At 41.6% G+C, this 12,796-nt stretch overlaps 2 protein-coding genes across 3 annotated transcripts in view; one reads left to right on the forward strand and one right to left on the reverse strand.

Moving 5' to 3' along the window:
• LOC108238231 (angiopoietin-related protein 3-like) overlaps window positions 1–8,323 on the reverse strand; it is a 13,503-nt gene extending 5,180 nt beyond the window's left edge. The window contains exons 1-3 of one of the 2 annotated variants that reach the window (XM_037973011.1): window positions 8,228–8,323; window positions 3,106–3,531; window positions 1,397–1,507 (exon numbers count right to left, since the gene is read on the reverse strand). In XM_037973011.1, the coding sequence (XP_037828939.1) occupies window positions 1,397–1,507; window positions 3,106–3,531; window positions 8,228–8,236 (546 nt within the window). In that variant the 5' untranslated portion in view covers window positions 8,237–8,323. Of the gene's footprint in view, window positions 1–1,396; window positions 1,508–3,105; window positions 4,181–8,227 lie in introns of those variants that run through there. The other variant, XM_017420184.3, reaches the window with a different exon arrangement.
• A 156-nt stretch (window positions 8,324–8,479) lies between these two features.
• The window catches only part of LOC108238347 (KN motif and ankyrin repeat domain-containing protein 4-like), a 16,552-nt gene continuing 12,235 nt past the window's right edge, over window positions 8,480–12,796 (forward strand). Inside the window, exon 1 of the mRNA XM_017420363.3 lies at window positions 8,480–8,619. Coding sequence (XP_017275852.1) covers window positions 8,610–8,619 — 10 coding nt within the window. The 5' untranslated portion in view covers window positions 8,480–8,609. The remainder of the gene's footprint in view (window positions 8,620–12,796) is intronic.

Below are 12,796 nucleotides of genomic sequence, written 5' to 3' on the forward strand. Positions count from 1 at the left end.
GGGGGTGGGGGGGGTGGAGGATGCAACAGAACTCTTTTAAATATGATTTAAGACACCTAGAAGGTAAAAACAAACAACCTTTGTGTGATTGCTTTTTATCGACTTCTCATCTGCTTTTAACTGCATTCAACCCCATATTTTAACAGAGGAACTACGGTACTGTTATGGTCTTGACTCTGCCTTCATATATTGGCTTGTGGACTTTTTAACTCTTGGGTCCCAGCCGGTGAGGGTCAACAAGGTTCTCTCTGATGTCCATTTGTCCTCTACTGGCTCTCCTCTGGGCTGTGTTCTTTACCCCTTTTATTTCTTTTATATACTCACAATAGTTGCAGCCAGTATCCACAGCATCACATTTTTCTTAAAGATAAATATCTCAAAGACAAAGGAGATGGTCACTAATTTTAGAAAAGACTCCTCAGCTGTCTTTCCTGTGACTAATAACGGTGAAGATGTTGCACCAATATAAATACCTGGGAGCTGTTCTTGATGACAGGCTGACCTTTGACCTGCATGTGGACTCATCAGAGAATGTATTTCTATTGGAAGCTCTGTGGTTTTAAAGTGGATTCCTCTTTTAAAAGAATGTTTTACTGAGTCCTTTTTCACTTTTAACTTCACCTGCTGGTTTGGACTTTGAACGTGGAAGAAGAGGAACAAACTCTTGGGGACTGTCAGGATGTGGAGAAAATTGCTGGCACAGCCCCACAGAACCTCACCGACCCACTCAAGGAGAAGTTAGTGAAAAAGGCCAGACCGATCCTGATCACCCACTCCTCTGTGGGTTCAGGTTGCTCCCCGTCCGGACGCAGGTAGCTGTTGCCAAGTTGCAGGAATAACAGACTGAAAACTTGACTGGTCCCTGCAACAATCAGGCTTCTTCACGAGCAGTTGTGGTTTTAGATTTTTAGTATGTTGTCTTGCCATATATGAATGAGTTTTTAAATGTGTTTTTGACTACTGGCTATAAAACAAATTGCCCCTCGGGGATAATAAAAAGTCTTCAACCTTGAACTCATTAAAAGACAGCTCCTCCAGGAATTTGGCTCCCTACAAACATTTCAAAATTGTACGGCACCAAATTTATTTATATAAAATTTAAATAATATTAAATAATATTAAATTTATTTAAATCACATAACTTTATTAAAATATCTTTCTATAAACGCAGACAGAGCAACACCATTTTCCCACAGAATAACTTGAACACGGGTAAGACAATCTCGGGAAATATAGGAAAAAAGGCGTTTTGCCCAGCAGCAAACTGAAAACATTTTTGAGTGAATAAGTTTAAGTTAGAAAAAAATGCTAGAAGTTTTCAAAAGGAATGGGCTCGTGTTTTTCATTTTCTAAATAAGAAAAACCCTGCAGCTTTGGGAATGTTGGAGATACTCACTTTTTTCTCCAGAGTCTTGATCTTTAGCTTCTGCTGGTCGAGCTGCTCACTTTGTTCGGCCACAGCTTTCAGCAGCTCTGAGATGCTCTGCTCCTGGCTCTTGATCACATCCTGCTCAGGGTAAAAATTGGAATCGGGCGTACCATTAAAACTACAGTTCAATACTCTGGATATGCATGGCAGTAAAAATACACTGGGAGACCAAATGCAAACGGATAAAGTAATAACTGGTAGCACATCTAACTTTAGCTTTTGAAGCTGACCCAATTCAAGATGGCCGCCACAGCTAATCCACTTTAGCGAACATGAAGTGGGTATAATACAGCCAGTTTTACAGATGTTGAGCTAAAATGTGGTGTGGGAGTAGCTGAGATTCATCCCCATTACATACTCTGAGCGCTGACTACGGAACCATTGAAGTGCTTTTAGTAATTTGTTTTCTTTCTGTAAGCACAACATGAGCAAACATAATGATTATTTGTGCTCACAACAATATAATATGTGCACACTAGCTAATATTTTATGAACTTTTGTTATTATCTTATATACAAATTCTGTCAAAAAAACAGGGCTTTTGCTTTTGAAGTTGTGCATATTATATATTTTCTTGTTAAAAACTACGTAAATCCTTCCATTTGTCTGTCCGTCCGGTCCTCCATCCAGCTACCCCTGGATGACTGTGCTCCTCACCTTATCTCTGCGACTGAGCCCAGCCACCCTATGGAGTGAGCTGAGGGATGAGGGAGCAGAAGGGTGTCTTGAGGATGGGGAAATTAACAGAAAAAATGTGTTTGGTTGAATACTAAGCGAAAACCAGCATTATAATTGCCTTCACAATGAAGGGCGTTTTCCAGATTTGCTGTTCTAATAGGTTGTGAAGGTGCGGTGATTTGGTTTTTCTATGGGTTTTGTTTGTTTTATTTTTATTTGGTTTGGGTTTTTGTTTTGTTTCTATTCTGTTGTATTTGCTTTTTGTTTTGTCTCATGTTCATGTTTCATTTCACCCTTCCCCAGTCACTCACTTGCCTGTTAACCACGCCCATCTACACCTGTCCCGACTCTGTAATCACTCCACCTGTTCCCACTCACCTCGTTATCCTCAGTACTCAAATACCCGGTCATTTCTCCCACTAGTCGCTCGTTCATTGTCTGTGTTAGTCGTCTGTTGCTTGTCGTTGGTCGTTGGTTGTTAGTTGTTTTTTGTTTTTTGCAGTCTTGTCCCGATTCTTTTCTTTTCGATTCTGTTCTGTTTTTCCTTTCGTTTTTGCTGCCTCGTCAGCTTTTTGTTTTCGTTTGGGTTCTTAGTTTAATAAATTAGTTTTTTTATTTATAACTATGAGTCTGCGTTCTGGGTTCGCCTCTGTCTCCACGGTTCCTGACAGAAGGTTATGAAGAGCGTAGTGTGGTTATTGTCTAGTGAGAAGGCGGCTTAACAGCAATGTCAGTTCCCATCTAATTTTTCAGTTAAAATACAACAATATCAATTAACACCGTATGTTGCAACAATTTGCAACACAAGCCATTTGCTTGCACACAAAACAGTCATGTTGTGTTGATAGATTTATACAGAAAATGAAAATGCAGACATTGCTTTTTAAAAATACTTTTCCTTTTCTTCATTCTTCAAACTAATTTGAGTTAATATGTTCAGATTTTACTGTTGCATGATTTGAATGACTTTTTTCCCCCAGCCTGTTGGGGTCACTCACCCTGAGGCTGCTGATCTCGGCTAGCGGCAGGCCCAGCGTCAGACGGCTCACTTTCTCCTCCAGGCCGTCCACCTTGTTCTGCAGCCGGCTCTTCTCCTGCAGGAGGCTCTCCATCTTGGAGCTGATGCTGCCAGACAGGTCCTTGACCACTTCATTGTCGGCCCTCAGTATCACGGTGGTCTTCTTCAGCTCCTCTTCGTCCTCCTTGAGTTCTCCGGCCAGCGCCGACAGCCGGTAGAAGGAGCGGTCGAAGATGTTGAGCTTCTGGAAGATGGAGTTCATCTGCCCCTTTGTCTTCTGCGCAAACTCCCTCATGCTCTGACCCAGCTGGAGGAGGTTGTTCGCCAGGAGACGCACGTCGTCCAGAGGAGCAAAGCGGGGCCAGGTTTCAGTTGGGGGTTCGGGGTGCAGGGTCGGGGACTCCTCCTTGTCACAGAGGACAGGGACACAGAGAACAACAAGGGACAACACTAAAGGAACCAAAGTGATTCTCATGTTGCCGTCCAAGCTGTTTGGATTCCAGCTGACTGAGCAGAAAGAGCAGCTGGGTGAAGACCCACTGCTTTATCCTCTGGATTCAGGTCAATGATTAACCTGCGATCAATATAGCTGTGTTTATATGGACTTCTGAAAGTTACATTTAATGGCATTTCAGTGGCTACTCTACATCTTGTTTCATTAATTAAGAGAGCAGAAAATGATAACACACTGGAACAACCTTATCAAGTGTTTCTGCAAGAAACATGGTAAAACTGTTTAAAATGCAGAGAGCAGTCCGACATTATTAATGGTTTCTTGTCCCAGCAGTGATCTGTATCCAAGTGTTGAGGTGGGTTTTATTTAAGAATGTTTTCTCTGAGCTGGGACAGCCTGACAAAGTGTTGTCACTGACCTGCAGTAACCTTTGCCGAGGTCCTATTTACTGTTTTATTTTACAAAAATGATCACTTACAAGAATACAATCTGTTTCAAAGTCTCAACAAGTACAACCCAAAACATTTCCACATGAACACAGAAATCCAACACATCATTAGGTGTGCAAATTAAACTAATTATAGATGAGCCAGTTAAAAAAGTTAGAATCATCAGAAATATTTAAGGTTTGATTTAGAAAGAAGCAATTTTAAACCATATTTTTATATTAGGTATAATTCTGTTTCCACTGATATCATGTTTTTTTGTTATTTTTATTTATTTATTTTATATAATTTAGAGAGGAAATGTATTGTAATATTAGTACTATTTATCTTCCACACATTTAAAGGGATATTTCAACTATTTTAAAGTGGGGGTCAATGAAATAGTTTTGAAAATTCATTATCTTACCTGTTGTAGACGTTCTTTAAACAACCTCGGTTTAATGAAAGGGAGTTTGTTTCTAACCAGATTGATGAGCTAATGGCTGGTCTGAATACACTTTGCTAAAAGCAAAGTCCTGGTCCTGGCCGAGCTGGAAGTGCTACAGCTGGCTGCTGCTGCTGCTTTTACTCGTGGTGCTTTCAAATAACCACAGAATGCTACGTAACTATCACGCAAAACTGACAGCAATGTAAACAGCCAACTAAACTCTATTTCTCCAAAGTAAGGCCATTCAAGCAGCTATCTACAACAGGTAAGATATTAATTGTTCATAACTTCTTCACAGAACCTCACTCCAAGCTGGAATACCTATCGCTTTAAGTTGTTGTAAAACTGCAGTTTTTTTCTGCGTTTTGACCCAATTTTCTATGACTTGAAGTGAGTTTTAGCTCCTCTCACTTAATAAATCCCCATCTATATTTAACCACAGTTGTTGTGCGTTTGCGGCCTTCCGTGTAACTGATTGGTTTCAGTTCATACATCGCTGTTACATGACTACACTGGTTCAGTAGCCAGCTATGCCTTGGCACAGCTCTCCTAAACAGCAACTCCACTTACATAACGAAACCTGAGTGAGAGACGATGCCAGCTGGGACAGAGTTCTGAGTGGACCAAAAACTGCTTCCAGCTCCTCCATCTGCTTTGTGTTATTGTCAGATTGTCTTTAATGTCCTCCTCAAAGACTGATATTAATATAGAGTAAAAACAAAGGCAAAAATATGGAGTTTTGCTGCAGAAACATCTTGTGATTCTTGCTAAAAGCAGAACCTGAATCTTTACAGTTGACCTGAAACCATTTTCCTTCAGGAGAAGCAGCTTCTGTGAGCGAAACAGGAAGAAACGATCGTCCTGAAGACGAACAGCTCCTACTTTCAGCATTTTACTTTGCCAGCCTAAAACGCCATGTCTGTAAGTCAACAACTGACAGCTCATTTTTCAAGTAACATTTTAAATTATCTCCAAACAAAATTCATTCACCACATTTCTTATATGGTGAAGCTTTAAATCGTATCTCTGAGACTGCCTTCGAGAACATTTTTGCATTTTGGCCAAGCTCTCAGCAGTATGTGGTCAGCTTGTCAGCAGTTCTTTGCTCCAATAAATACTTTTCTTTTCCTCCATCTCTCCCTTCAGTCTGACCACAGCCCTTCTCTGAGTCACATGTGTGCTGGTAATGGAAAAGGACCATCCTCTGCTAATTTCTTTTCCATTCATGGAAGGGCAAAAACTCTGGTTGCAGTGACTTAGGCAACTTCTTTTTTTTTGAGAACTGCTCAGTTCTTAAAGATTACGCAGGCTTGAAGTGATGGGAAATAGAGTTCTGTTAGCCTTAGGAGATGTACACTTGCTCAGCAGTAAAGTAAAGTTAATGAGTTGTACCGTGAAGATATGTTAAAGAGTTGTTGAAGCCAGGTTAAGAAGTGCTGATCAGGAGGAGCAGCATGGTTTCACACTGAGAAAGAGAGCTGTGTTGATGGAGATAGAGAGAGAAGGCTGAAAGGAGCTGCACTTTGTCTTTGTGGATCTTAAGAAAGCAAAAAACTGGGGGCCAAGAGAGGAAGAGCTGTGGAATAGGGTGAGATGGAGGGAGATCATCCACTGAGGAAACCCCTACAGGAAGTAGTAGAAAGAAAAAAAAAAAAGAAGTCCTGTCTAACTATTAAATGTAAAAAAGTTAGAAAATAACAATATCTGCTCTAGTGCAGATAGATGCTAACTTTCCATTAAAAAAAAAAAGAAAATAGTTCATTTTCTAAACCTAAATCTAATCAATTACAAACTTCACAGCCAGAGAAGTTGGGAGGTTTTCTAAAACACAGCAAAAAGCAAAAAGCAAAAAGCGGTGGATTAATAATCTTTTAATTAGTCTTAAACCTAATTAACAAACACAAAATAAATGTAAAAAAGGGTTGGAAAGAGGCAAAATTAAATTAGGGGGACATCTCAGACAATAAAGACCAGAGTTGGAAATTACTTTCTGATGTGTGACCTTTGACCCCACCCCCAGGCAACACTCTTTAAGAAACGGCCCTGTCACTGGGATCAGTCTGTTTAAATGGGTTTGGGAGCAGCTTGGACATCCAACTTACTCTGTTGCTGCAACCAGAAATGAAACCTGAAGCTGCCTCCCACTGAAGGAAGCCTTAAATCAGCAGAGTTCTTGTGTCACTCATGTCAGACGGGTACAAGGACAACAAACACGTGTTCTGGCGTCTGATGACTTCATGTTTCAGGTTGCTTTTAGTTGCAACAGAGGTCAGGTCTCACATTCTCCACCCTGCTCATCAGTGAAAAGTAGAAAAATCCTCGTCCCTGATGGTATTTTGGTGCATCAGTGCTTATGTTGTCATGTCCCGGGAGCTCTGTGGTTAAGTCAAGTCAATCTATTCATAAAGCACATTTAAAAACAACATTTTGTAACCAAAGTGCTGTACAATAATAATTATATAAAAGACAAAGGTTGAGGTAAAAACAGCAATAAAACAAAAAGAAATAAACAGTGAACACTGCGCCATTAAAAGACTAAATCAACTCACACTGGGTTACATCGCAGTGAGAACAAATGGGCTTTTAAAAGAGATTTAAAAACAGGAAGTGAAGAAGCCTGTCTAATTGTAGAAGGCAGATCCTTCCAAAGTTTGGGAGCCAAGACCACAATCATCAGCATATCAGTGGAAGGAGGTGCCATGTTTTCTCAGAACAGACCCCAAGAAGGAGCAGGTATAGTGAAAACAGGAGAGGTCCGAGAATCGAGCCCAGAGGAACCCCACAGGAAAGAGGTGCTGAAGTGAACAGCATTAACAGCATTAACTTCTATCAAATATGAACAGAACCAATCTAACACTGCACCTGTAATCCCAACTCAGTGTGGTAAACAAGAAATACCAACACTGTGGTCAACAGTATCAAAAGCTGCAGTTAGGTCTAAGAGTACAAGCAGCCAGAGTCATTTGCTAAAAGTTTCAGTGCTGTGGTCATGATAAACTGTTTCCAAACAATGTCACTGATCAATCTGACATCTGTAGAAACTTTCAGGACTGCTACCTCTATATTCCCTAAATCTTTAGCTCCCAACTTGTTTTGAGCATGCCGCTGCACCAATTCTGGATTTGTTTGTAATTTGCATATATAAAAAAGAATTTGGTGAGCAAGGAAGGTAAAATCAAATCCTTTTCTTCGGGCGTGTGCTTTGAAAGTTGACAACAAACTGACCTAAAATGTCAAATCTTACATCAAGAAGAGATCACTAAAGTTACTTTAGTTGATACTTTCTGTTATTTCCGTCTACCCATGAAGCAGGGCAGCAACATCTCTGTGGATAAATGAAAACATGGCCTAGCTGCAGGCGTACGAGCTTTTATCATCCAATTACTTTAGCTGTGCAAACTTTTATGGCAAACCATCTATCAGCTGCTGATAAACATCCCCCTGTACTAAAGCAATTTCTATTTATTTTTTTCAACCACATGTGTCACTGTTATGATAAAGAGTAGCGTAAACAGTCCTGGCATCATGATGAGTCAGAGGAAGATGTTGGTATCATGCTGAAAGAGGATCCAAACAGAACGAGACGTACTCAGCAGGAGAACTGACCCCCATGGATGGCACCCAGCCCCCCCACCCACTGCAGAGGGGACACGCCACAGGGACCACAGGGAACACAGGGGGGTAGAGTTACACTTTCTCACACAGGGAGGTCATTTACTGATGGTACCTGATGGGACTTTGGTCAGAAATCATGTGACTTTTCCCTAAAACTTACCACAAGCATCAAACTCTGACATTATGTCCCCAGGGTTTTGCCTTCACCGGCGGCTGCACCTCTGAGCTCTGCCTGGCTGCAGTCGGATGGAGTGGGTGTGGTTCTGGAAGTCTGAAAGCCTTACCCTCCCAACCGTCTGTCCTGCAGGACAGGAGGCATGTTTGCAAGCTCCTCCTCGCTCGGTGCTCCCTTTCACACACGAGCAAAGCCTGCTTGTGTTATGGCAGGGGCTGCACGGTGGTGATCACCGAACAGCCGTGGCACGCCACTCTCCCTGCCTGCTCAGGAGACAGACAGGCAGAGCTGAGGACAGACTGCAGGCAGCAGGCAGGCTGGGAGGGAGGCGCCTTCAGGATCAGAGTGTGGAGGAAACGGGCTGAACATGTCACAAGGTAGGAGCTGATATAATATTCACCTCATCCTCCCAGGCAGCGGAGAGGCTGCCGGATTGGGTAGTTAATCAAAGCTGAGATGCTGAACGCTGACCTTGACCACAGCGGATCAGGGACGGGCTGCTCTAGATTCAGGGTCAGAAAAGCTGTTGACTGTGAAGCGATTTAATAAATTGTGTGGAGTGGACCCACGTCCCTATAGATGAATACCAATGAGACCTTCAGGACAACAACTTTGGCTTGTAAAGATTAGGTGCGGCAAACGCTCTGACATTTCATCGCATGTTAGTTTATACACAAACACACATGTAAACACACACGCAGGCAGCTCACTTTCTATTTTAACCCTGCTATGTTAACATACCAATGCTTTCTCCCCGGCAGCTGTTTGGTGCCGTGCAGCCAGGCTTTAGATGCCATACTGCAACTCTGACCCTGTTACTGCTGGAGAAGGACCAGAGTAACTCCAGGGGACCAGATAGTCCTAAGGCAAAATGTAAATAAATCAATAAATCAAAACTGAATAAGTGAATAAAGGTCACAAATGCTGGGAGATTTTCTTTCATGAAGATGGTAAGTTGAAAATACGAGTTTCACACAGAAAAGATAAAGGCAAAAGACAACTTTAGTCCAAACTGTTGGCTTTGGTTCCTAAATCAACTCTGAACAGAAGATGAGGTTTAGAGCTATGCACTGGAAAAACCACAGATTGTACAGCCAAAAAGTGAGGGGAAGGGAGGCTTCTTTTCCAGGAACCGGACAAAAACAGTGAAACATACAGATATGGATGCATATGTGAAGAAAAACAGTGAGAAGGAAGCAAAAAGGCATAACGGTAGCTTTGTTCTGTAGTTTAAACATTAAGGAGCCTATTGATTTTTTTTGCACGCAGTTTACTTCTCAGTGACAAAAAAAACAAGACGACCTTAGAACTGATTTACGGGATGAGGTGTTGGCTACTCTGTCGGTGTTTTCTAATCCTGGTCCTTGGCACCCACTGGCCGGCATGGTTCAGATGTTTCCCTGTTTCGACACACCTGGTTGAAATTGATGCTTTGATAGGCTCCTGTAGAAAATACTGACAATCTGATGATGTATTTATGTTTCTGACTCACATGTGATGGAGCAGGGACACATCTAAAACACGCAGGACTGGACCAGGACCAAGACTGGAAGATAATGCTTAATAGGTTATGGCTTTGTTCTGTTGTTGGTCCTGCAGCTGTGAACAACCAACACACAAATATCGTTATTGTGGACGTTCTCACCACCTTGTGGCACAGCATGGGTTTGATAGGTTCTGTTATTGTTAGGACGAACAAATATATAAACAAAGAAAAACAAAAATCTGCATTGAAGCCATTGTTGTTGTGATTGTTTTAGCGTACAGTATTTAAAGTCAAAAATGAAAGCATTAGAAACAACAAACAAGAAAATAATAATGGAGTATTTTAAAATCTTCACTTTGCTAAAGAAAATAAATCTCAGTTTTTTCGCAGCAGCAGACATTTTGTTTCACAAAACGTGTTAATGGGGGCAGAGCAGCTAAAGTCTGATTCTCACCGATATTTCCTTGTACTTGTTTGCATATTTCCCCCTCTCTGCGATGAGATTGGTTGTTGTCGATGCATTTTTGGACCAACCAGTTCTGACTGTTTTTGCTTCTTTTACATAAAAGTTTTGAATTTGCCATTAGATGTTAAATAATTTGTTGTGAAAATCCTCCAAAAATGGCACTGTTAAAGTATCCAATTGAAAACTGATGCTGCAGGGTTCTGATCCAGCATCAACATGTAAAGAGTTGGGTCTGTGGACCCCAGTGTAGCATCGTTGACGTTCCAGTCTTAGGTAAAATTGGGTGTGACGAGTGAGGGCTAAATTTCACTTAACATTTTCTAACCCACTTCATATTTTCTTCATATTTCAGTCATGTGGGTTGCTTTCTGTTGCCTATTAAGCCTGTGTCTCACTGGGCTGCAAGTGTTTGTGACCAAATGCGTACAGCATTAGAGAGGGAGTTTCCAAAATGTCTCGAAATATTTGCGAAGGTTCTCAAATTCCCTGAATGAGTCACAGGGCCTTGCTCTTGTGTCGCAGAATTTTGAACATGTTCAAAAAAATCTGCAAGACAGCTTTTCTCTCCCTGTTGTCACAGAGTCATTGTAGGCACCTTGAACCCTTCTCAGTGTAGTTTTTTTGTAATTCTACAGTGCTGGACATGTATTTCTTGTTTTTGTTTGGCCCAAATTTCACCAGGAGTTCATGCAAAGGTACCTGTTCAGTGTGATTCCAAGTGAAAAGGTGTGTATTTCTTTGCAATTTCTTGTCTCCAACTAGAGATAGTCACAGCCCAGTGAGAAGCTACCTTTAGAGAGAATTCCGATTTAGGTCGTTTCCTAATTGGCTTCACTTGTCAGACCTGGAGGTTAGCACACAGCTTTTATTCACCGTTTAATCCAAATATTCCAGCCTGTCTAGACCTAAGTGTTTGAGGAACCAGTCAACGTCCAGCTTAGATGGTTAAAGATGAGGATTGCGACATACAGTCTTTGCTTGCGGCCTCAGTGACTGAATCAGCACTGTTCTTTGTCTTACCAGGGTATCATTTTCAAGCCTTTATCATCGCTACATTTGGAGCTCCTTCCCATGTGTCATGTGTGAATATTTCATTTGTGGCTTTGGTAAAGAATGCTGTGGACAGACTTGTTGTGATTATGGGGTTTATGTTGATGCAAGGGGATCCGACATCTGAGAGGTGACATAAAGGACTACTGTGGAAAAAAAATGCTGACATTTTACTTTGAATAATTTACTTTAGGAGCTTTAAGCTTGTTTTAAAGTACAACTTGATTTTGGAAACTTAAGACACAAGTACACTCACTTTGATCCCTGACTTTGAGTAAAGCTCAGTCTGCCAAGGCAGCAGTACCGACGCTCCGAGCTGTTCTGCTGGGGCCTGTTTGGGGTAAGGCAAATATTTTACGTTTCATTTCTTTGGGTTTCCTGTGAGGTGGGTCTTCTGCTCGAAGCAGACAATTAGAACATTACGACGGAAATGTGGAGGGAGTTAGGCAACGACTCTGGGGAATTACCTAACCCTAACGCTGGGATATTGTTTCCTCTGTGGTAACCTGGTCAGAAAAAGGAATTGCACAGGTCTATTTTTATACGTAAGAAAAAGAGAGCTTGTTGGCAACAAAAAGCAGCTTTGAGGTTTTGTTTTTTGTTTGGCAGACAGTTGGGAGCAGTCTGAGATTAGAAATTCTGATTAGTCGAGGTACATTCCAACAAAATTTCAAAGGTCACAAACTTTGTTGAAGGGTTGTTTTGATATTAAGTTAAATTATTTTAGTAAGAGTTCAGGTTCACTCCCACTCACTTGGGTGATTCTGGTTCAGACAGTAGGTGAGAGGGAGTCAGGTTTGGTGCGCGGGAAATAAAAAAGCAATAAAAATATGGACTGCACTGATCAGTTCATAAGTAGTACCCTGTGCCTCCATTCAAGTTGCAATAGATCAAAGTTTTCTTGTTTTGGAGCACCCCCCTCCTAATCTTGGTTAGCATGTTAGCACCAGCAAACTACTGTTTGTTTTGTTACCTTAGATCTCCTTCATACCACGCTGGTGTACACTAGACCCATGTCATGGATAGGCTGCCACAGCTGTCACAGCCAACACTCCACCCAGGAATCTAATACACTTCCACCATCACTATAAACCACCACCATCTGGCTATGGACGTTTTGTGCATGCTCAAAACCCTTCATGACCTATCAGGCTCTATTATGCGTAGCAGGGAGCTTACTTGGTTCTGGAAGACCTCGCTGAGACCCTGCAAAGACCATCCACATTCTGGCTCACTTTCTAACATCGTAGCAGGGTCGACTTCCAGTGTGGATTCCAGGGGATTGCACACTAATATTTAGCTAAAAGACAGAAATACAAGGAAATTCCTGTTAAGTCCCTACAGCAACTACCTTCATTGTATTTAGAGGGTCTTTTCATTCTGCTGGAGGTGAACAGTCTGCACCAGTGACGTGCGGTGAGGTTCATGGTTGGTGAGGCACTGAGAGTCAGATTTACAAATATATAAATCCAAAAGGGTAGCTTATTCAATTGGCTACTGGTTATTTCATATCTCATCAGCGTTCTTCACACACACACACACACACACACTC

Source organism: Kryptolebias marmoratus, linkage group LG20 (genome assembly GCF_001649575.2).
Source record: "Kryptolebias marmoratus isolate JLee-2015 linkage group LG20, ASM164957v2, whole genome shotgun sequence".
Lineage (NCBI taxonomy): Eukaryota > Metazoa > Chordata > Actinopteri > Cyprinodontiformes > Rivulidae > Kryptolebias > Kryptolebias marmoratus.